The sequence below is a fragment of the Idiotropiscis lumnitzeri genome, chromosome 6 (genome assembly GCF_059441095.1).
Source record: "Idiotropiscis lumnitzeri isolate Australia: NSW breed Sydney's pygmy pipehorse chromosome 6, RoL_Ilum_1.0, whole genome shotgun sequence".
Taxonomy (NCBI): Eukaryota; Metazoa; Chordata; class Actinopteri; order Syngnathiformes; family Syngnathidae; genus Idiotropiscis; species Idiotropiscis lumnitzeri.
The window spans coordinates 19,503,354-19,529,354 of record NC_142396.1 but is presented as its reverse complement, the minus strand read 5'-3'; the positions used below and the strand labels follow the sequence as shown (position 1 = coordinate 19,529,354).

General features: G+C 42.9%; 1 protein-coding gene across 1 annotated transcript; it reads left to right on the top strand.

Annotated features, from left to right (window-relative positions):
• Positions 1-1,381: 1,381 nt before the first annotated feature.
• Positions 1,382-20,818, top strand: mapk8ip1a (mitogen-activated protein kinase 8 interacting protein 1a). The gene is made up of 13 exons (XM_088299313.1): positions 1,382-1,793; positions 8,596-8,671; positions 10,503-11,087; positions 11,991-12,569; positions 12,937-13,188; positions 13,382-13,457; positions 13,552-13,718; positions 14,472-14,575; positions 15,689-15,799; positions 15,876-15,946; positions 16,066-16,164; positions 16,511-16,607; positions 17,080-20,818. The coding sequence occupies exons 1-12, from the start codon at positions 1,722-1,724 to the stop codon at positions 16,581-16,583; spliced, it is 2,265 nt and encodes a 754-aa protein (XP_088155439.1). The 5' UTR covers positions 1,382-1,721; the 3' UTR covers positions 16,584-16,607; positions 17,080-20,818.
• The last annotated feature ends 5,183 nt before the right edge of the window (positions 20,819-26,001 follow it).

Genomic DNA, 26,001 nt, shown 5'->3' with positions numbered 1-26,001 from the left:
TTTAAACTCTGAAGAGAGTGTCTTCCAGTATCAGCTGCCTGTATATATCGATTTTTCGATCGACATAATTCTTGTACTAGTACCTTTTCAGTGTTATTTTTCTAACCCCAAAAACTCCTTAGTTAACGACAATGTTGACATCTGCTGGCGATTGTACGTCATTACAATCCTTCCCGAGCCTGATACTTTGTGATTAACTGCATCCATCTTTCCATCCATTTTCAATGCCGCTTCTCCTCACTAGGGTCGCGGGTTGTGCTGGAGCCTATCCCAGCTATCTTCGGGCAGTAGGCGGGGAACACTCTGAACTGGTTGCCAGCAAATTGCAGGGCACACATAGACGAACAACCATCCGCGCTCACACTCATACCTAAGGGACAATTTAGAGTGTCCAATCAACCTGCCAAGCATGTTTTTGGAATTTGGGAGGAAACTGGAGTTCCCGGTGGAATCCCACGCAGGCACGGGGAGAACATGCAAACTCCACACAGGCCGGAGCCGGATTCAAAGCCACGACCTCTGCACTGTGAGATCATTGTGCTAACCAGTCGTCCATCGTGCCGCCCGCTGCATCAGACTCGTGACCATTAAATGCACGCAAAAAAAGTTAACGCGTGGTTGGCGTTAAATGATTGGATTATAAAAAACGCTTTAACGCGAGTTGGGCAACAATGCTTGGGGCGTGGGTAGAAGGTTTTTTTTCAAGGTTTTTTGCCAGCAGTAACCCCCCACAGACTGTATAAAACATATCTTGAATGTTTATCGTCATTTTTCAAAGGATTTTGTCTAAATAAATAAATAAATACATACATAATCCCCATGCCACATTTTTCTTAATTGAGTATTTTTTAAATATTTTTTTAATCAAGGGTCCTTTCCGAGTGTTGTCCCACGGGCTGCCATCCGTCTGCAAGAGTTTCTGTGAAGGAATATAGTTGCACTCCTGTGGGTCCTTTGCTAAGTGTAGAATCATCCATAGTACAGTTATTGTGTGACAACAGGCGTGGCGCAAATCGGTTGAGTGGGGGTAAGTGCGACCATGTGGGGGGCACTAGAACCTTGGAGTGGTGTGGTCTTCATGTGTATGATGTCAAAAGAGTTCCTCTTCAGCAACCCTACGTAATTTGAGATTCATCATTTAGTGAAGGGAAATTCCTCCTTCAACTAATTCTGTACGACGTACTCTTCTTGTTTAATAGAACAGCTCATGCGCAGTCCTAGTGCTTTCTGCTTACGGGATGCAGCATAAGCAGAGCATAAACAGAGGGGCTGATGATGTCATGCCTTATGATGATTGGTTGGTGTTGGCTTCATCTCCTCCCCCACTTTCTCCCTGTTCGCCTTCTTTTAACCGTCCATCCTCATTTACTCCATCTATCTACTACATCATCCACCCACTCTTCTCCCTCTCTATCTCCCATCTTACTTCCGTCTCTCTGTCTCTCATCTCTGCTCTGCTCCTGCCAGGAAGATGATGGTGACGGTGATGATGTGACAATGAGCCTGGCCAATGATCAAGCATGAAGGGAGTACAAGGGGTGTGTCCAGTGTCTAGCTTGGGGCTGATTCAGGAGTCAGAGAAGGAAGAAGGAGAGAAACAGGGAGGTGCAGGAGACGGAGAACATACACCGGCTTAAAAAGAGGGAGAAGAGGAGGAGGAGGCGGAGGAGGAGGGCGGGTGGAGGCTGTCACCGCTCCACGGGGGCTCAATCTGTGCTGTCATGGACAAATATCGACCAAAGAGGCCCACCACGCTAGCTCTTATGCCACAACGACCACAAGCCGGCACCCAGGTAGGGATTAGGGATGGGTCCACCCTTGTCATTTTTATGTCATTGAAATGAGCTGAGGGATACTGCATGTGTCTGTTTGTGTGTGTGTGAGAGAATGGGTGGATCCTGTACTTAGAAGCAAGCATCATTTGCCCAATCTGTGTGTGAGTGTTTGTGTGTCCTGAGATCCTGTCTTCATCATGATACAGCAATGGTTGTGTGTTTGTGTCTGTCTTTGCGGTCAGGTGTATGCATGAACAATTTCTGAAAAACATTATACATTTACGTACAATGCCCAGAGGCATTGTACCTGATTTGTGTCTGTTCAGATTTGTGGCAAATTCACACAAATACAAATGCATCGTATTGTCTCTGTAGCCGGTCAGTGCAGAATGCTGTTTTAATATCCTCAACGGTAATATTTACAAGACATGCATTCAAGCAAAGGCATCTGACTCATAGTTTCATCAAGAATATGTTAACAAGTAAACATTTGCCTGGGTTCAGCAATTTGTAGTGTTAGTAGGCCAGACCTAGCAGGAGCAGTTCCCCTTTAAATGAGCTGCATCCTGTTTACGGTGTCAGTTTGTATCAGACTGGCGTCGTCTTATTGCAGCATCCCTTAAGCATCAACATTCAAGTATCCCATGTTCTGTCACTACATCCAAGACTAGTAACAGAATATGACTTGTTTAGATCATGTACGGGTTGTAAATTCTTATAGTGGAAGAGCAGTCTGTAAGGACTTGGCTTTTGACCAGAGAGCCTAAACGTGACACTTTTGATTGACTTATTTATTATTTAGATGTATTTTCTAATTATTCTAATCAGATATACTTAAGTCTCACATAAGTTGAAGGCAACACATAGAAAAAAAGAGACTTGTGTATAAAAAGAATACAGTTTCTGTAACAGTTTCTCAAGAAAGATGTTTGAAAATAAAGGTCAACGGTTGTGTTGTTGTTCCTTGACAAGAAGTGAGACGGTAACACAACTGCTTTACTGCAGCCCTGATGAGAAACTGAGCTCAATGGAACACAAGGGCATACAATATTGGCACTTATCTACTGTGTCACAGTGTCACAACTGATATTATCTGTGACAGAAAGAAAATCAAATAAAGCTGTAAACAAAAAAGTAATGCTATAGAGCTGGAAAACAGTAGACTTTCAGAGTAACGCTCTGGCAAAATATATGGGTTGAAAATTGATGATAGGAACGTGCAATAAAACAATTGTTTTGACCCCTGCTATTTTGAGCATCTTGGATTGGATGTCTTCAGTGGGTGTTGATGTCATTCCAAATCAATAATGTTTTTGCACTGACATGCAATGAATAATAATCTCAGAATTAAATTTAGTAAAACATTTCACCATTGCCTTAAGAAAAATTGAAACGCTGATATACGTTCAATGCGAATATGAGGATTTACAATTTTTAACAAAAACATTTACCAAGTCACACGATTATTGTGAGTGTAATTGCAGTGGCGTAGAACTGCACTTCACCAAATAGGGATGTGTTACCGAATACTGTATTACAAACAAGAATTTGATACCTATTTATTAATTGATTTTTTTTCATTGTAATATTAGTCTATTTAAATGCAGAAAGCATATTTGATAGAAAATGAAATGTTTACATGCATGAACAACTGCTGGACATGTTGTTGTTTTATGACATTATTTAATGACGTGTATATACACACAGTTACTTCAATGGTCAGCGTAGTCTCTCGTGTTGAGCAGGTCGAAGGGACTTCACTTTTTTGCACATGAAGAAAAGAGAAAAGGAAAAAGGAAAAAAGAGGCCGCTGGAAGCGGCGAAACAAAGCTTGGTAGGATTCTCGTGTCTCTGAGTTTCATCAGGACCACACTGGGTGGTTCTCGTCTGGCCTTCAAGCAATGACCAGAGCCAGCTTGTTGCTTCAGCTTGTGCTCCCAAAAGTTGGATTTTTACGGCTCATCTGCCACATGTGTAGGGTTTGGACAGATTGAGAACCCACGACTCAAGCTTGTTAAAAGTTAGAGAGCATTGTTAAAAAGAAAGTTGACGAAGAGACAAAGACCAAAAGAAAACTTTTGATCTACTCAGGAGAGGCAGATGTGCAAAGTATCCGCCCCTCAGCTTGAATTTCAGGTGAAGCTCAATTTATCAACATAAAGTTAGATTTGAGCCTATTGAATTGTTCTTTAATTATCTAACTTGCATCAATTTTCATGCCTTGGTTGAAAATGTCTCAATTTTGAACCCATACAAAGTCCGGGCAACAATGGTATAAGTTTTGATATCTACTCTGTTACGTCATAACATGACTAGGAAAATGATTAATATCATAACCTGGCAAATTCATCAATGTTAGTCAAGTTAGCAGGATAAGCACAATGAATTATACACGAGCATACATTCAAATCTATTTCGTTTTATTATAAATTTGGTTGGTAAAACGACAAGGAAAGATTATAGCTATAGTTTCCTCGGCCATCCCTTGGGGTCAGTCTTGGTACAGCACTGTCGAGTTGGTTGAAGTTGGTTCTTAAGAAAGCTCTTAATTTGGGAGTTTATGAGGCGTCTCCAACTCCAACCATAAAGTCTGGTTCAGAGCACTTTGAATACAAAAAAAGTTGTCTCTGAGTTCTCCCGATGATGAAGTATGTCTCCTTATCACAAGTTTGTTTCTTTCTGGAGATCTGCCGTGTCTTTACCATATCAAATTGCGGGTATTACCAGGTGATTCGCTTGCTTTGAAATGCAACTGGGGGAAACATGTTGGGACGGTCTAAGGTACGGAATAGTGGATGAAGAGATCTGGTCCACTTGAAGCATATTCGCTACACCTCTAACCATTGAGCCAGCTGGACTGACCCCAGGACCTGCATTAGCCAGATCACATCTCACGCAATACCACTTATTATGTAACAACAAATGCAATACAGTCCTGAATTCACAAAGACAAGCTATGCAAAAAAAGCTGAAAAACTTTTCTCCTTACAACTTTGCGTCAGTGTGGATTGGCCTGAAATCTTTTACAAACTGCAAGTGACCAAACCCCCAAGCACTGACCAAAAAGGGACTGGCTTACAATCTGGACATTGTCTACTGCAGATTTGAAAAGGATAACTACTAGTACCCACTCCAACTACCTCATGCCCACCCCAGAATCGACCATCACTTAAAGAAAATGGTATAACACAACAATTATCAGCATCATATGCACAACATTGTATTATGTAAGTAAGCCACCACTGATCACTTAATCTCTGCTCTTATGGCTCTCCAATTGTTGCACAGATGTCAATGGGTGCCACTACTGCACAATGCTAACCTTACATGTCATGTCTTTGTTTATCGTAGTTGCCTGTTACTGTAATACTAGTGTAGCTCTTACTGCCTGGAGACAAATTCCTTGTGTGGAGTTTTACATACTCGGCCGATAAAGGCGACTCTGATTCTGAATTCTGTGCAGTTTATCAGATGATACTGTGCGTATAGAGAGGGTGGCAAAGTCGTCAAAAGGATTCTTATTTCAAAACCATTGTTAATATAAAAATTCTAAAATATTTTCAAACTGTAAAAAGCAGACTAAAAAATACAGTTATAATATGTGACATGCCAATATGCTTAATGCTGGTGTCATATTATATCGTCGGGCCAACAAACAGTAAATGCAAGTATGTAAAACTGTGATAAGGTGAACAGTAGATCTTTTATATTTGATTAACCCTATTCTTTTTTTTTCTTTATTACATGTGATGTTTTCAGTGTAATAATGTGGGCAGTCGTAAATAGGTGTTATATATCACTAAATTATAAAATAAAATGCTATAATTTTTGGTTTTATTTCAGTTTTAAGTTGCAGACCAAACAAGAATACAATTTGTTGAACAATCTCGTATCGTCAATGCTTTTTCCAGGAATATTGACTTTATACTGACTGCAAAATTGTGCATTCCTCAGTGAAATAAATACTAAAAACTTTTCAGCCCTGGAGTTTCATGGCTCAGACCAGCCCCCGTTAGTTCCCATCCCATCCCAGTCCCGAACCATACACAACCTTTTATTAATGATGTATGGGATCATTTTGCCCTTGTTAGTTTATCAATAAATTGCTTACCATTTCCATCAACGTTGATATTCATACTCTACTTGATCAAATCTTCAAATTAAAAGTAAATGTGCTTACAAGATCACGGTCAGTTCAGGATGAGAACAATCATCCATTGTCTTTTTCGCTTCTCCTCACAATGGCCGCGGGTTGTGCTGGAGCCTACTTCAGCTTATCATCGGACAGTAGTTGGGGTACACCCTGAACTGGTTGCCAGCCAATTGCAGGGCACACAGAGACGAACAACCATCCGCGCTCACACTCATACCTAGGAACAATTTAGATTGTCCAATCAACCTGCCATGCATGTTTTTGGAATGTGGGAGGAAACCGGAGTACCCGGGTAACGAAAACCCACACAGGCACGGGGAGAACATGCAAACTCCACACAGGAAGGCCGGAGGCGAATCGATCTCCCGACCTCTGCACTCTGAGGCCATCGTGCTAACCAGTCGTCCACCATGCCGCACTCAGTCCTTTTCTAATCACGCAGAAAAATCCCATCCCATCCCAGTCCCGAACCATAGCAAAAAAATGAATAAATCCTGTTGCCTCCCGGTAAAAACGAGTCTCATTGTAACTCCCCCCGCAGGCACGACTAACAAAAGTAGTTTTCTTGATACATGTTTAATGAAGCCATTGAATCTCCATCGCACTATGAAGACTGTAGACAAATAAGAATATAATTTACACTAGTTACGTTAATAAGAACAACATAAAATGCATGGCTACACAATTAGCTAACAATTTCATATAGCGACAACAATATCCAAAACGAAAAAAAATCCTCGTTGGCTGCTGCTGTACAAGTGGGGGTTGAAGGGCCTCAAACTTGCGAGGTGATCTTTTATGTCCTCCTTGACTCTTTTCTTAAATACCAACAAAGTAAGTGGAGTGAAGTGACCGCAAGTCAGTTGAAAAACGTCCTTCCACGTGTGGACAAAGAAGAACCCAGGAAGTCTCCGAAACAACTCGAGACCATGTACATAAAAAATGTAAAATAAATCTAATCCTGTCACTTAATACTGAAGATTTATGAGAAACTATTATATCTTTAACCATTATAATTAAATCCAAATACTAATATGTAAATGACTTCACTGCATATTTTAACCATACATGAAATCGATTAGAATGAATTACAATGAATTAATTAAATTCATTACAGACATACATTTACAACCATCCTGTCCTGCTTCTGTTCAGCATGACTCCCACTCCCGTATCGTTCCCATTTGGAGGTCAGCTGCATTAAAATAAATAAATAAAAAATTAAAAGTTACATCTTTCGAATTTATTGAACAATTTATCACCCGCTTTTTCCTCATGCACTCTCACTATTTCGTGCAACATTTTTTCTTCCCTCCTGGATAATCCCTCTCCCGTCTGCTGCCGTGAACTTTTTATCCTGTGCTGTCCTAATCCCTTGATCAAAGGTAAAGTTTACTCCCATCCCGTGCTGTCCCTTCTATTCAACATGTTCTCAAAATCTCGTTTGGTTTTGAAATTGTAGACGTATATTATACTCCCTCAAAGATGTCTGTCATTATGTCGCAAAATACGCAATCAATTTTCCCCCACATAGCATATCATATTTGTAGTGCCACCTTTTGTTAAATTACCATCGTCCTGCATAAATTGTTTTCGTCTTGGACATTGACATTGACTAACTGATTTCTGTTTGCTAGAATCTGAGTCATAAAATCAAGATGAGAGATGTAGCTCTGAGAATCATAGACTTGATGGATTTATACAGTTATGAATTACTCACCATGAATGTCTTAAAAAGACACAAAATTTGATCGCCCTTTAACCCATCCAGAGAACATTTGTAGACTATACAGATTATATTCAATGGATATGAATTAAGGCAACCATATGGGTGCTAAGCTCTTTGGTGGAGGGTGGGGGCATAAAAAGATGTGGGGTGATGTCGGGACTTCTTGAGTTTGACATTATTTAGGTGCTCTTGCCTGTGTACTGTTGTTTTATTTGTTTTGCATAAGATTCATACAGTAGTGGATGATTCAGGGCCTAAATATTTAACCGCCAACTGCACAGCAATGAATTTTCTCCAAATTTTATTCACAATCATTGATGACGTTATGAGGAAAATACATTTGTTTGAGGGCGAGGAGGGAATTCAGCAAAAGTGGGAACGCCAAATTGACAGCAACAAATTCTGTAAAGGACTTGACTTTGGGACTGACGTGTCACAGATGAATGGAAAATGGACATTGGGACTCGAGAGGCACTAGTTTACTCCTTGAGCACTGCCCTTAAACAAGGCATTGTTCCCTTCAAATTTGCAGCAATCTGTAGTATCCGTCTATATGTGAACTGGTTCTGTTCAAGGTCACAACAGAGCCTGGAACCTATTCCATCGAAATAAAAAGGTGGACTACACCGTGGACAGGTCACCAATCCCAAACCAGAAAAATGCTGTTTGTGCCCTTGGTTTAACTGACAACCTTGGTCATGGCAACCAACACAACAGTAGGTTAGCGGTAAGAATGACTATTATATAACGTGGTTTCCTAGTTACAAAGTACAAAAATGGATTTTATATTTGACTTTTCAAAAGACAATTATCAGTCCAGGCTTAGTTATCAGAACTTTTTGTTCTGAGTGTATTTCCATGATGGTGATAATTCAGTCATGGTGCATTCTGTTTTTCCACTCTCACACTACTGTTCTTTTGTCATCATCTCTTGCCAGGACACCATTAACAACAATTCATTAGGGAAGAAGGACAGCTGGAAAGATTCCCGATCTTCATCCCCGCACATTACAGGTATGGACAGTTAGATACCATGGGCGCAAATTTCATGGCTCAGCGCAAGTCTCGCTCAAAGTGCAGTCTAACCTGTATGCATGGATGGAGTTTTCTTTCTATTGGCATTTTTGGCAATGTGCGCAGGTAGACGTAGGCATTTGTGCAGTTGGGCAAGTGAACGCAGCAAACTTGATTCCCTGCTTATCAAAGCTGGTCCCCTCATTCCCTTAAAAATTCAGCACATATGAAGTGCACGGCCTACATAAAGTTTGTTTATAAAGAACTTCAAAAAGGTCACCACTTGCGGATGATGTAAAGTTGGCAGCTGCAAAGCCTTCATTCCACGCACAGCCAGACATACACACACGCACACACACACACACCACTTGTGCCCCAGTCAGGTGGTGGTTTTAAAAATATAAAACATCCACTTATGCATCCATCCATTATCTGAGCCACGTTTCCTCACAAGGGTTGCAGGCGTGCAAGAGCCTATCCCAGCCATCTTCGGGCAGTAGGCAGGTTAGACTCTGGACTGGTTGCCAGCTAATCGCAGGGCACACATATGCAAACAACCACTCAAGCTAAAATTAAACATAATGATAGAAATAATAATGTGTTCATCAAATTGATTCTACAATGAGTCAGAGGTTCTTGAGGGGTCCACATACCGTATTTTCCGAACTATAAGGCGCACATGTATATAAGTCGCGGCAACTCCTTTTTGGGGAAAAAAAACAAACAAACAAAATATAAAAAACAATATACAAGCTGCACCAGGCTATAAGCCACAGTTTGCTATGTTAAAAAAAAAAATTTTGTTTTACTGCATGTACTGACTGATGTTGTACTGTGAATGCACATAAAGGTACATAAATAGATTGTTTGAACAGTGCCTATTAACACGGCAATGACTTTGCCAGAAAAGAACAGACACAGGAGAAAAAAAAATTGAGATTCATTTAGCGTAATTTCTGAATTATAGAGCACCCCTACCGGTGAAAGAAACATCCACATAAAAGCCGCACCTTTGTATTAGCCGCATGGATCAAAATCTAGGAAAAAAGTAGTGGCTTATAGTCCGGAAAATACGGTATATGTGCGGAGCTCAGAAACCACCAAAATCCACCAAATCCTTTTACAACACTTGCGCCACAACGTAGACCGGGTTTCACCTGGTCTCAATTCTACTCATCTCTCTGACACCACATTATCAGCTTGGCATCGGCGGTGTGAAATAGAAAACGTCCTTGGTGCGCCGGAATTGCCAAGGTGCGGTATGGCCTGCCAAATTCCCAAACATGCTAAACTAGACTTACTGTGACAGTTCAAGACAACAATGCACCAGTTTTTACATTGAGTGTACGTGCGCCTGTCCATGAAAAAAGAGCATCCATGTGGAAAAATGGAAAAAGAAATTAAATGTAATAATAATCATCAGTCATTGTGTACAAGAAAACGATTTTGAGATTTTGAGACAATAAGGAATAAGCTTTTACATTTCTTCATTACATAAAAAATAAATAATAATAATAATACAACTCCGACTGGCCGGGCCTCAAGTTGAGGTCTGTAAAAACTTTAAAGGTTGGTAAACAATGAGATAAATACATATGTTTCTTTTTCTTCATTGGATACACTCTTACATTTCTTCATTACCCGTGCAATTTACCAAACTGATACTTAAATAATAATGATCCCTGTCCTGGCAAAGTAAGTACAAATCTAAAGAATGGGTGGAACTCAAAACTACAGTATTTTCTTGTTGAGTATGGCTTTTCTAGACCTTTCCCAATTTCTACATCAGGTTACCTAATAAATAATCAAATGCTTTTCTTTGTGTTTTAAGGGGATCAGACACAGCCCGATAGCCAATCAAAAGCAGAGGTCAAAGTCCGACTCTGCACCCGCCGTCCAGCCCCTAAACCTCCAACTGCCAATGGGGGCAACAGCAGAGCCAGCACTCAAACAGCAGCTGGCGAAGCGCGAGCTCGACCACGAGAAAAACAGCCGCAAGGCGCCACCCACACTCAGTCCTTCAGCATGCCTAGGAGCCAAAGGAGAGGGGGAGCAGCGGGAGCAGGAAGAGGAAGAGGGGGAGGGAGAGGAACAGGTGCAATGAGAGAGAGGAGCTTGGGGGACATAAGAGGGAAAGATGGAGTGACATCAGGGAGGGAAGAACGAAGAGGTGGAAGACTGTGCGATGAGTCCAAAGGGAAGGAGAAAGAGAAGACCATAAATCAAAGAGCAAAAGAAGCAAATGGACTTAAAAGTTCAGGCTCTGATGGGAGGGGAAAACTATCTGCCAAAAAGGATAACCTGGGTGGAAGGGGCAAGCCCAACAACTCACTCCCTAACCAGGTTTACCTGACGGCCATGGTGGTCCCACGCACACCAGTAGCTCCAAGAAAAGAGGGCAAGACCCAGGTCCAAGGTAATAAATTGATCTTTTTTTGGACGGTCCGTTCCCCGCCCTGCAGGCGCGATCTTTGTACCGTTCCGGCCTCGAACCTCCATCCTTATTCATAAAAATTTTTGGCCCCCAACCTCGTTACCCAAATAAATAAATACATAAAATAAAAGCGTCCGTGCATGAAGCTGCCGCGCGAGAGATGCGAATGGCAGAGGTTTATTTAAACATCATTAGCTGGCTAATTTACAATTAGAATCCACTTAGCTTATTATGGGCTTATTATGGTTTTATTTGTCTCCTTTGTCTCCTTCTTTCCACGAACGTGCCCAATGCAAGTAAGTACGCACTGTTGGTCTTTTAAGGGATTGCGGTGTTGCCCCCCCCCTCTTGTATGCTCCATTATTAGGTGGGAGGTGCGGGTTACATGCTGCCAGAATAAGGTAATACAGGCACGCTTGAACGCACACTGCTGTCTCACGTCTCTTCATACACAAGCAGTTGGCAGTGGCGCTTTTGACACGTTCGCTGCAATTTTTGTCGTATGCCCATTTTGTGAGTTGGCTGATCACATGCACGAGGGCCGATTTGTGGGCCGGATCAAAATCACAATCCGGCATTTGTTAATCAAACCCTTTTTTTCGATCCCCGCCCCAAAAATGAGCGCCCGGAGGTGTGCTTTAACCTGGTGTTCATTATGAACAATCTATGACACGCATAAAAAAAATCCAATAGCAAAGCAACGCTTGGATTTAGGAGGCTGGGGTTGTCCTCCCAATAACGCAATTCCACGTCTCGTTGTCTTTTGTCTTATGAGCACATAAGAGAGTTCTTCTCAAATAAAATTAAATATAGTCTTGAAAACGAAACTATTCATCAAAATCCATGTTTATGAACTAATCTTTGTTTATTTGCTTGTTTTCCTAGGCCAAAACCATGACAGGAAAAGTCAAAATCCTCCTGTTCGTTCCCAGTCGAGCGGTGAGGGGGCATCCAACAGAATGTCCCTCAGCTCAGACACTGAAGGACCTCCACCAGAACCCCAGCATTCCCCTTTATCCCATCCAGCAAATCCTGACATCCGAGAAGAAGAAGGCGAGGGAGCATCTTCTACCTGGAAAGCCCATCAAAGTACAGAATCCTGTCCTGAAAGTGATGCAAAAGCCAAGACGGCCCAGACAACAGTGAAGCCAGTGCATGGAAAGGGTGAAAACGTAACTGAGGCTGAGAGCATCAAATCCGTCTCTCAGGGAATTCTTGTACGCGCACAAACTGTACCAAAGAATGAAGCATCTGCAGTGTTAAATTATGACTCTGTGAAATACAATCTGGCGGTTGATGAATACGCTCAACTGGAAGTGGTTGGCGTCAAGGACTGCTTGCACAGTAAGAGTGGACACAATGACGACAGCGATGCTGAGACGGTCTATCAGTCGGCTAATGAGGAAGAAGACCCTGAATATGAGGAGGAGAGGAAAAGGAAAGAGGAAGAAGCAAGGAAGCAAGGTGAGACGTTTTTAAATCAAACTTGCAAGGACAATTTCTCATTGAGGAATTTTGGGGGGAATCTTAGTGTTGTAATGGTTAAACATGTTCGTATTACACGGTTGTTAACACTGACACTATAAGAGTGAGTGTGAGTGACATTGACACCTGAAGTCATCTGCGATAGGCTCCTGCATCCCTAATGAAGACAAGCAGAATAGAAAATGGATGAATCGATGTTTTATGTGCTCTCAGAGCCATATGTAGCAATCCTTTCAACTAGAGCTGGCCATAAGAATGAAGCGTAAAGTCATGTGATTTTCATTAACGGTTTTAGGATTTGGAAATTACAGACTGTACTGTTACTTTCTGCGTTTTCTGCTCCAAGGGCGGAGGAGAGAAGAAGAACTGAATAGAAAGGAGGAAGAGAAGAGAAAGATGAAAGAAGAAGACTTGAGGAGGCGGCGAGAGGAGGAAGTGAAGAGAAGAAGGGAGGTGGTGGCGAGGGTCAGCAAGCAGCCCAAAATAATGTCAACCAAATCATCAGACCATGATGAGTCAAATGGGGGGAGAGCAAGTGCGCCCAGAAGCAAGAAATTCCTCAACTTGTTTTCTTCTGACAATGCCTACAGTTCCACTGGTTTGTTACCTCCTGTACTCTGGTATATTTTTTTTTGGGTTAGATTCATCAAGAAAGGTGTATAAATAAGAAACGTATTGCTCTAGATTCTGGAGTCTCTTAATACAATTATACATTTTGTTCCCATGAAGACCCCTTGTGGGATAAAATGATAATATAGAAAAGCAAAAAGTGAGCAATTCCTATTTTTCAGGTGCTGGCTCATTTGGTGTGTTTTCTTGTGTCTTGGATGGAGTGGAGCAACAACAGAGCCACAGAGCCGTGTACAGGTCAACGAACGCATTTGCATGTTAACATTCTGATCGCTGGCTCGTGTCAAGCAAGATGTCGGACTGAAATGTGTTGTTCTTCATCCATGATTAGGTTTGTTCCCCGTCATTCTGATGAGCTGTATCTGGAGACAGATGACCCTGTCTTAATTCTCAACCAGTCTGAGGATTTGTGGTGTCAGGGTTACAACATGAGGACCGGAGCTACTGGGATCTTCCCTGCTTTCTATGCCGTCAGGCTGACCAAAAATACTAACAAAGGTGACAAATTCATTAGAATTGCCACTTTCTATTTCAGTCTTGACATGGGAGAAGTATGACTATGGTGCAATCAGAGGTATAGGAACCCATGGCTTGTACTGTCGCCCCAAAGCAAGTAGCTGGCTCACATCAATGTGGAGTTCATGCTCTATGTTCTCCCTGTAGTTGCTTAGGTTTCTTTTGGTACTCCAGCTAAATCCCACAGTCTAAAAAACTTTACCGAACAATGATGCACAGTTTAAAGTTGAATAACAACTCATGTCACACCCCAAACAGAAATGTCCTAAAAGGTATATATAGTGAAATATATATATCTGTTGGATACATAGGTTAATTGTACCTCACACAAGCATGCGCTCTCGCGGCACACAAATGTGCCACACTACAGTGGTAGCAAACAATAAAGTAGGTCTTAGAGGTCCAGGCCATGTTTACTTTATGTGTGTATGTGGCTAAACAAATGATGCACACGGGACATAATGTAGATGTTATACTCAACATGCAGGTTTGGAGTTTTTTTTTGGCTCACTTTTGACTTTTCCAAACACCAGAAAGAATAAAGTCGCTCAAATGCGACAGAGAGGCTTAATTTTGGAATAGTTAGAAGAGACCTCGTGATAAGTGGCGTGGGAGCACAAATACCTGAGTGCCGGCAACGAATGCAACATCACCATTGTTCTGTCAATTTCCTTCACTTTCATAGATTATATGATATCATATGTGATTTTCTTTTTTCAACTCTCGCTCACTCAGGACAAAAGGATGGTTCGATAGAGCAGTTCCTGGTGCGATTCTTAGGTTCTGTTCAAGTCCCTATCCACAAAGGCTGTGATGTGCTGTGTGCTGCCATGCGCAAGGTAAACAAACACAAACATAACAAACTGCAAGCGTCATAAACGTTGAAGACGAAAATAACATTTTGAACATGTATTAATACTGCATGTAAATGAGGGACAGCTGTATCAAAGTCACTGTGTAACTCCCTCCGCAGGCACGACAAACACAAATGGTTTTCTTTTGGTAACTGGTTTAATGAAGGCGTCTTACTCCATCACACCGTGAAAACTGTACACAAATAAATAATACAATTGACAAGCTACCTTGATAAAAACAACAAAGTAACTAATGTCACATACTGAAACAATATAGAAACGAAAAATACCTCGTTGGCTGCTGCCGCAAAAGAGGGAATTGAAGGGTGAATTTGTTGAGGTGATAATTTGTCCTCCTTGTCTCTATTCTTGCTAAGGTTTGGGTGAAGTGACCGCAGGGTCAAACCAGTTGATCATCTACACGTGTGGGGCCAAACCGGGAAGTATTTAAAGGGAAACGGAAGGCAAGGGCGTGTCCTCCAAACAATGCAATACTATGTGCATAATTAAATGCAAATACTAATGTGTAAATTACTTAACTGCATAAATTAACTATACATATGAATAACTAATAAGGAACAAATAAATTAAATCCATGCCCAATTATGGCTACATTTACACACTGTGCACTCAATTGTTCATTTGTTCGAACCAACAATTGTTTTTTTTATTTCCGATTTCCTCCCACATTCCAAAAACATGCATGGCAGGTTGATTGGTTACTCTAAAGTGTGAGCGTAGATGGTTGTTCGTCTTTGTGTGCCCTGCGATTGGCTGGCAACCAGTTCTGGGTGTACCCCGCCTACTGCCCGAGGACAGCTGGGATAGGCTCCAGCACCCACCGCGACCCGAGTTAGGAGAAGCGGTATAGATAATGGATGGATGGATGTATTCCCATGTGTTTAAGGAATTATGGATCAGAAACCAAAGCTATTAAAATCCTACGTTGTTCCCATTCACTTGTTTTAAAATTTGAAGGAAACAAAGGTAAAGGTAGAATTTTTACATATCGTCGCTTGTCTTTGCGTGTTTACAACGCTGCTGTGGTGTGTCCTCAGACAAGTTCACTGACTGACTTCAGAAGTCATGTGCCAACAGGTTGCATATAACAGGCGATTAGCAGGGCAGCCTCCCTCAGCGTGCGTGGTCGAGGTCAGTGTGAGGGGTGTGAAGATCAGCGTCCAGGACCAGTGTCACTCTGCTCACAGGGTAAGTGCAAAATGACACTCACTACTCACTTTCTATGCTTTCTTTCATATTCTTTATTTTGTTGTCTCTCTTCCAGGGAGACCAATGTTTCCATTTCTTCCATTTGAAAAACATCTCATTTTGTGGCTGCCATCCAAAACATAGCAAGTAAGTGGCACTAAGGAGTTACCACAACGACATTCCAGAAGTCATCAGTTTAACATTGTCTCTACACTGCCAATTGATTTCTACGCTCACTGCTAGTGACTCTAATTATCGTACTGCAGGTACTTTGGTTTCATCACCAAACATCCTGACCAACAACGCTTTGCCTGTCATGTAATGATGGCAGACACAACTTTACATCCTCTGGCCAAGTCAGTAGGGTAGGCTGTCTTCTATTCTGCTCTGTCTTACACATTATGCATTATCCACTTCAATTTTATTGCAGTCTATTCAAAAGTATTTAGAGGTATGATCGGGTGATGATGTTACACTACTAACTATGAAACCAAATTAAGTTTCAAATTGTTTGTGGTTTTTTTACCATGACAATTCAAATTAATGACTACTAAATGCAACATCATACATGCAGACATGATAACTAGTAACTGTTTGTTGTGGTGTTTTACATATTCAATAAATGTACAAGTAAATTAGAGACACAGCATCAGACTTTATCTAAATCCTTCTTTCTGTCACGTCTAAACCGTTTACCTTCATGTTTTACAGGAAAGCCTTCCAACAGTATTACAAGGAACACATTGGCTACTCTTGTCCCACTGAAGACATCTTCATTGACTAACACTTCTTTTTGCTTCAAGAAACAGTATGTCCTAAATATTTATCGGTGTGCATGTGCAAGCTATCCATTTGTGTAGACATACATGCACACACATAGATGAGCAAACATGAACATGAATAACCAGATACAAGACAGATAGAGCTCTGAGTTTTTTTTGTTTTTTGTTTTTTTATTTTACGACTGTTATGTGGACATGATCCTGGTAGGGTTGGCAGACTGTAGTGGAAACCAACACAAAATATATAATAATTCTAATAAAACACACACACACCCTTTTCCCCTTTGACCTCTTGCCGTTGACCGATGAACTGGTTGGGCACTCCTGACCGAGTTGGTAATCATTGCACCATGACAACCCACAAAGTCAAATACAACGCAATATATTTCTTGTCACTGAAGATCGAACAACTGACATAGCAGGGAATTTACGTGTTTCATCATTCAGCAAAAGAAGCGCTGCACATTGTAATTCCTTCTAAACATCTCTTACATTTAGGGACTACGATACAGAAGAAGCCTTTTGGAAAACCGGGGAAGCAACTTCAGCTACAAAGAAGTCGTCCAGATGCCTTGGAGGGAGTCTTGGTGACGGGGTTACACCACAAACTGGACCACCTCGTTGAGTTTTGTGAGACTGGGTGCATGTTTGATTTCCTTCTTGTCTGCATCCACATACAGACAACTCCTCTCGCCTGTAGCTACTCGATGTCAGCTGGAAGGTCGGACCACATGTGAACAATCCATAATTGTAACCTGCCCTGGACCACATAGACGCAAAACAGAATGTAGATTATGACTCGGACTATAAGGTTTAAACGACAACAAAATCATGTTTAGATAATCAACAGAGACAATTTTGTGACAACAAATTTTGGCAACATTCAAAAACTTCACATCAACGCATTCCTTCAATCAGTCAGACAGATTTGACCCTCTAATCATGAACAGTTGTTCTCAGAGGTTCACCTACCACACGGGCAGTGTTATGTATCCTGCATCTGTTAGATGTTTCCCTCCTCCAACACACCTAATTCAAATGATCAGGATTGTTTTCAGGCTCCTGCAAGGCTTGCTGTTGAGCTGGTCATTTCAATCAGGTGTGTTGGAGGAGGGAAACCTCTAAAACATGCAGGATAGGGGTGCTCAAGGACTGGATTTGGAAATCCCTTCCCGAGGGTATGTACATTTATGAACACAACTGCGTAAATGAATTTGAGTTGTTGCCACAAGAAAAGCTCTCTGAGCCATCTTAAACTAACCATTGAGCTCTACATCCATATTGACACAATGTCCTTGTCATTCACTTGAAGAAAACTGTGTTTTCCTTTTGTTCCCATATGCAATATTTTTAATGCAATTATTTACAGTTTATTTTGCTCTAATAGCTCTGAAAGCACAGTGGATCTTTGCTCCAATAGTGGTCAATCTGCAATTCCGGATTTGAATGGAAGGAGCATGAATTGAGCATTTGTCCTCAGCAAGCTGCATCATTTTTCTTGATCGTTTTGGGTAAAGGCAAGTCAACTGCTTGAACTAAACTAAATCCTTGTGCCTCTCCTCTCATTAAATTAGCTTCTTAATCAATTCAGCACAGCAAACAAGGGCTTCTTATTAAAAACTTCAAGTCGCTGTTGTAATGTTAGCACGATAAAGTACCATAAAGTAATGGCCCTGCTTGATTTTTTTGCACATACTGTATGAAAATAAAGTGTTTAAAAAGAGCATATAGAAAAATATAACTTTTTATCTTATAACCCCAAGACAATCTACCGTTGTCCAACTGTTTCCCAGATGACTGATTTTTTTTCACCACAAAAATACATGGTATTCCAAGTAGGGGTTGCATGACTTCAGATTTACGCAGAAGGTACACAAAAGCATTGACATGAGACAATGCTCGAAACCTGTCCGTGTTTTGGGCCCACCACAGCAGCGGGTTCTGCATGGTGGGAATTCGCCGTGTTTGCAATAATGACGGACCTTTTCCTGCCGTAGAATCATTTCCCACTCTCCTTTTACAATGATAAAAAATGTTCAAAACCCTCTTGAGCCGGGCTTTTTTTTCACTTGATTGGTTCTCCCTAACTTTACAAGAGCCACACATTCGGAAATAGGAGACAAATTTGATCAATTAAGATAGTTGACTCATCTCATGCTGCACACTCATTTTTTGCTGCAAGCAGCTCTGCCTCCTCCTCAAGCCATAACCACGTGATTAGCGACCTGTCAACGACATGCTCTAAACCGGGGATGGGCTACTTGAATGCTAGAGAGGGTCACAATTTTTCATCAGTGCTACTCGGGGACCACATAAGATCACGCACTTCCCAATCAGATGTATGACGATAGTGCCATTTTAAATAGGGCCAAAATATGTGCTATTAATACATTTAATTTTCAAAACATTTATCGATGTATTTGTAAAAGATCCACTATCCAAATCCTACAACAAAGGGTTTGAAGCAAACGCACTATCCACACACTGATAGGGCTGTTGCATGAAAAATAGCATTCAAAGACAGCATAAAACTGTGAACGTCAAAACTATTCCGTTTGTGCATTTTTTTTTTCAAAAACAAATCACTCAAAATGTCATTTTAAATCTGAAATAAAAATCATTGGTCTTACAAATGTGTTAATATAGGACAGTGTAAGACCCAGGAGTCGCACAACTAATATCAAGGGGCTACTTAGAGTGTGGTTGGAGGCCACTTGTTGCCCATCCCTGCTCGACTTGATATTTTGGAGCAGTAAAACCGACAATAGGCTCGTCTGTACAACCCTTATTCCTTACATGAAGTTCTCAAAAGCTCAGTGCAGTGACATGTTCAACACTGCATCTTTTTATCCTATCAGCCAACATCATCCTCAGCCAGGCATTTAGGGACTGGGATGTACTGGAACCAAGGTAAATGTTCTATAAATAGTAAATAACTATCGTGTTCCCGTGAGATGCAGATAGCACGAATTCTATGTCAGGCTTGTAAGATTCGTTTGCCTTGTTGCGTTGGAAACCCGAAATTCCGACATTCTTGCGTTAATAAACGCACCAATATTTGTAGCGCAACATAATCCTGTTTCTCGAGGGCCGGTGTTCTGCCTATTTTCCATCTTTACCTGCTGCAACACACCTGATTCAAATAATCAGGATCGGTATCGTGCTTCTTGAGGCCCAGCTGATTATCTGATCATTTGAATCAGGTGTGTTGCAGTAGGGCGCGATGGAAAACAGGCAGGACACCGGCCATCAAGGAACAGGATTGACGACCCCTGTTATACAGCATCAATATCGACTATTTTACCAGAGATTTTTGTCACCTTACGTGGCGGCGCAAGTGGAGGGGACGTATCATGACATTCATAAATTTGAGGGGGGCGTGTCCGCCCGTGCCCTCAGATCAGATGATTTTGGTTTGTTATTTCCTGCTTAAATCTGATCTCACCAGTGTGGCACTCTCTGGAATAATTGTGAGAACATTAACCTCAACTGCAAATTAATTTATGTTTCTAAGCACCTCAGTGTATGCAAATCATCCGGCCTTCACGCTCACCAGATCTCAACCCACAAATGTGTAGTGCTGCCTTATCAAGTGAATTCATCCACCAGAACGTGAACTTTATCATGTCCTGTGATTGATAACACAAGCTGCTAAACCGTATATCAGATTTAAGCAGGAAATGTATGTTGAAGTGTTTTATGCAAAAGGAGTGCCTATTTATTTTTCTTACATGATTATATTTCTGTTCTGTCTGTATTTACTGTTGTCTTGGGATGAGAACCATATTTGTACATCTTTATATTAATTTGGTAATGGATAACATGGCTATTTCAAGTGGAGAAAATAAGCGGTAATGAAATCAGCAGCAGGTTTCAAGCGTAAAATGGAATTTTTGATGTAAAGTAGAATTACAATTAGAACACATAGCTATAACGTTTCAAAATTGATCAATTTCAAAATTTAGGGGGGAAAAACTTCCAATGACTGTCCAACTGCAGTGGAGCTTGTTTTGACCACGACAAAGTCTTACTTCATCTGTTCAATTAAGCATCTTAGGGATCAACTGTACATAATTATCAATATACATAAAGACCATATGTTTGTATAGAATGTATCAGTTTGACCAACACATGGGAGATACACTGCATGATATTGATGTGGAATTATGCACAGACTGGTGCTGATGATGGTTAATTGGTTATCCTTGTCAATAAAACACATTCACAACTGCGAAAACGAGATCTTCATTTGTATGATATCACATGTACCAACTGGCCACATTAAAACTGCTTCAACAAGCTAATAAGATCAAATACAGGACCTGCATTTTTATATCTTGAGAAAGATAATATACTAATATACTAAAAAAATTTAAATTTGTTGTGTACCCAACCAAAATATTAAAAACATGTGTCAGTAACGACATAGTGCAATTCAATTCTTCCCCACTGCAAGCAAATAATCCTGATTATTACTTCTCCAACAGCGTGAATCAAAACAGAACATTATCTTTGTTGTCAGCGAGAAAAATGGCCTTTGCAAAAACCACAAACTTCTGGAATTCAAAAGTTCTCCATCGAACTGGAAAAAACACAGTTTTTCAGTGACCATCAGCTAATTTAGCTAGATTTATTCACATTAGTAAGGCTATGGGAAGATGTTTTGACAGCAAAACAAAAAAAAAACACCCAACATGCACGAAACACATTCCTTCTTGGTACAAGCATTGAACACTAAGTTAATAAGCAAGAGAAACCTACCGTATTTTCCGAACTATAAGCCGCTACTTTTTTTAACCATGCGGCTCACCGTAGAGGAACACGATGTGAGGCGCGCGCTCCTGGCTATTAACCCCAGGAAAGCTACTGGACCCGACGGAATACCAGGCAAAGTCCTCAGAGCATGTGCCCACCAACTGTCACATGTTTTCTGCAGGGTCTTCAACCGCTCCCTGGCTCAAGCAGTCATCCCCTCCTGCTTGAAAACATCCACCATTATTCCTGTCCCCAAAAAGTCACCCGCCGTCCACCTGAATGACTACCGTCCTGTTTCTCTCACACCAGTCATCATGAAGTGCTTCGAGAGGCTGGTTCTCCAGCACATCAGGGACTGCCTTCCTCCCACTCTGGACCCCTACCAGTTTGCATACCGGGCTAACAGATCCACTGAGGACGCCATCGACACTGCTCTGCATGTTATGCTGGGCCACCTGGAACAACAGCAGAGCTATGCCAGGATGCTCTTTGTGGACTACAGCTCGGCATTCAACACGATCATCGGACATCCTCGTCGCCAAACTGGACATTCTCGGCCTCCCTGCCCTCACACGCATCTGGATTAAGGACTTTCTGACCAACAGACCCCAGACTGTGTTGCTCGGCCCCTACACGTCCTCCACCCGTACGCTGAGCACCGGTTCCCCTCAAGGATGCGTGCTGAGCCCTCTCCTGTACGCCCTCTACACCTACGACTGCAGCCCGGCCCACGGCAACAACTCCATCGTCAAGTTTGCTGACGACACGACAGTGGTCGGTCTGATCTCGGAAGGTGACGAGACAGCCTACAGAGAGGAGGTAAAGAGGCTGACGGCTTGGTGCGAGGACAACAGACTGCAACTCAACATTGCAAAAACAAAGGAGATTGTCATCGACTTCAGGAGGAACAAGACGGTGCCGCCCCTCCTCTGGATCGAAGGCGTGTGTGTGGAGAGGGTCCACATTTTCAAGTTCCTGGGAGTACAGATCTCCGACGACCTTTCTTGGACTCACAACACCACAGCAGTGGTAAAGAAGGTCCACCAGCGTCTGCACTTCCTGAGGGTCCTCAGGAAATTCAACCTGGACAGGAAGCTGCTGCTGGCCTTCTACCACTCGTCCATCGAGAGCCTGCTGACGTACTGTGTCTCCACCTGGTACAGCGGCTGCACTGAGGCGGACAGAGTGAGGCTCCAGAGGACAGTCAAAACAGCGCAAAGGATTATTGGCTGCCCTCTCCCCTCACTGTCGGACATCTACACCGCCCGGTGCCTCAGAAGGGCTCTCAACATCGTCAAAGACAATACCCACCCAAACTCACACCTGTTCGACCTGATGCCCTCTGGCAGGCGCTACAGATGCATCAAATCAAGGACCAATAGACTGAGAAACAGTTTCTTTCCAAGAGCCATCTCCATTCTAAACTCTCACACACACACACACGACCACCCTTACCTTGCAGAACAGCAACGTGATGTGTTTTTATATACCCTTCAGTATTATTTTCCATTGCACTAACTATTCTCTTATTTATCTAATTTAGAATAGAATAGAATAGAAATCCCTTTATTGTCATTGTACTCAAGTGTGCAACGAGATTAGAGGGCTCCCCTCTCCAGTGCAATACAACAATAATACAGACAAATATATAAATTAGATAAATAAAGAAGACAGTGCAATGGAATTCAGTACTGAATAGGGCATATAGAAACACACACACATCACAATGCTGTTTTGCGAGGTTAGGGTGGTCTCGTGTGTGTGTGAGAGTTCAGTATGGAGATGGCTCTCGGAAAGAAACTGTTTCTCAGTCTATTGGTCCTTGATTTGATGCATCTGTAGCGCCTGCCAGAGGGCATCAGGTCGAACAGGTGTGAGTTTGGGTGGGTATTGTCATTGACGATGTTGAGAGCCCTTCTGAGGCACCGGGCGGTGTAGATGTCCGACAGTGGGGGGAGAGGGCAGCCAATAATCCTTTGCGCTGTTTTGACTGTCCTCTGGAGCCTCACTCTGTCCGCCTCAGTGCAGTCGCTGTACCAGGTGGAGACACAGTACGTCAGCAGGCTCTCGATGGACGAGTGGTAGAAGGCCAGCAGCAGCTTCCTGTCCAGGTTGAATTTCCTGAGGACTCTCAGGAAGTGCAGACGTTGGCGGACCTTCTTTACCACTGCTGTGGTGTTGTGACTCCAAGAAAGGTCATCGGAGATCTGTACTCCCAGGAACTTGAACGTGTGGACCCTCTCCACACACACGCCTTCGATGCAGAGGGGGGGCGGCAGCGTCTTGTTCCTCCTGAAGTCGACGACAATCTCCTTTGTTTTAGCAGAGTTAAGGTGCAGTCTGTTGTCCTTGCACCAAGTTGTCAGTCTCTTTACCTCCTCTCTGTAGGCTGTCTCGTCACCTTCCGAGATCAGACCGACCACTGTCGTGTCGTCAGCAAACTTGACGATGGTGTTGTTGCCGTGGGCCGGGCTGCAGTCGTAGGTGTAGAGGGCATACAGGAGAGGGCTCAGCACGCATCCTTGGGGGGAACCGGTGCTCAGCATGAGGGTGGAGGACGTGTAGGGGCCGAGCAACACAGTCTGGGGTCTGTTGGTCAGAAAGTCCTTAATCCAGATGCGTGTGAGGGCAGGGAGGCCGAGAGTGTCCAGTTTGGCGACGAGGATGTCTGGGATGATCGTGTTGAATGCCGAGCTGTAGTCCACAAAGAGCATCCTGGCATAGCTCTGCTGTCGTTCCAGGTGGCCCAGCACAACATGCAGAGCAGTGTCGATGGCGTCCTCAGTGGATCTGTTAGCCCGGTATGCAAACTGGTAGGGGTCCAGAGTGGGAGGAAGGCAGTCCCTGATGTGCTGGAGAACCAGCCTCTCGAAGCACTTTATATATTTATCTGAATTATTGTTGTATTGCACTGGAGAGGAGAGCTCTCTAATCTCATTGCGCACTTGAGTACAATGACAATAAAGGGATTTCTGATTCTGATTCTGATTCTAATACAGCGTAGCGGCTTTTATGTGGATTTTTCTTTCACCGGTAGGGGCGCTCGATAGTTAAAAAAATATACTAAATAAATCTCGATTTTTTTTTTCTTGGGTCTGTTCTGTTTTAATTAGCAAAGTTGGTGCCGTGTTAAAAGGCACTGTTTTAACAATATGTTTATGTACCTTAATGTGCATTCACAGTACAAAACCGTTCTGTACATGCAGTAAACAACAATTTTTTTCAATGTAGAAAACTGCGGCTTATAGCCTGGTGTGGCTTGTATATCATTTTTGTGTGTTTTTTTCCAAAAAGAGTTGCTATGGCTTATTCACGTGTGCCTTGTAGCCTGAAAAGGTTTGTGTGCATTTTTTCCTTTATTTTCATTGTGCCAATTTATGAAAAGGGTACAGACAGAAAATAATTAAGTTTTAATTTACAACATTTGATTCACTACTTTTTTACTTTTACTTTAGTACCGTATTTTAATGGCTGGGTTACCACCTAAAGTCCATCCAGCATCAGAACATTGCCAAACAAATCCCTCGAGTCATTCATTGTTACTGACAGGTTCGCCGGTAGGCGAGGAGGAGGTGGACCCAGAGGTGCGAGGAAGCAGGGAAAAGGGTAAACTAAAGGGAATTTATTAAATTAATCAAATGAGGACAAACAACATGGCATGGACAAACAAACGTGGCAGGGTGCAAAATGACTAAGACGAACTAAACGTGACTAAACAGAACAAAAGCCGAGGAACAAGACAGTGACAAAAACCAGGGACATGAGAGGGAGCGAGAGCAAGAACATGGCCGTGAAGGAGATCAGGGAGCGGTCGTGACAGTCCAAACGGAGTAGCAGGAGTAGTGTTCCGACCCCGGGTTGTCGGAGTGAGGTGTTTAAATAGTCCAGTCAATAGGGGAGCAGATGGGAATCAGGTGTGTTGATGATAACGGGGAACAGGTGCGTGGCTGGTGAGACAGAGTGCTGGGGGGAAACGCCCTACTCAGCTGACAAACATAAACAAAAGTGCACATGGTAGGAAAGTGACAAAAACAATAACAAAAGCACATGCAGACGAAAACAATGACAAAAACCCCTGTCATGCCCGACGCGGATCATGACAGTACCCCCCCCTCAAGGGACGGATTCCAGACGTCCCACAAAAAGAAAACCATGTCCAAAAACGAGGGTGGGCGGAAGGGGTCGGGCGGTGGGTCAACGACCCGTGATCGAAACCGGTCTGGCGGATGTCCGGGAGGCCAGACCAGCGAGTCCTTTCGTGGCCATTCAGGCGGCCGTCCGGGTGGCCGAACCCGCAAGTCCAGTCGTGGCCATTCGGGCGGGCGTCCGGGAGGCCAAACCAGGGAGTCCGACTGTGGCCATTCAGGCGGGCGTCCGGGAGGCCCAGATCGCCACATCGAGTGCGCCGCCGAGGCTGAGACGAGAAGCGGCGGTGGGTCGAGGGGCTCAGCCGAGGCAGAGGCTTGGAGCGGCGGCGGACCGGACGCAGCCGAGACAGAAACTTGGAGCGACGGCTGGTCGTCCAGCCCCGCCGAGTCAGGAACGTGGAGCGGCGGCGGGTCGTCGAGCCCCGCTGAGTCAGGAACGTGGAGCGGCGGCGGGTCGTCGAATCCCGCCGAGGCAGGAACGTGGAGCGGCGGCGGGTCGTCGAATCCCGCCGAGGCA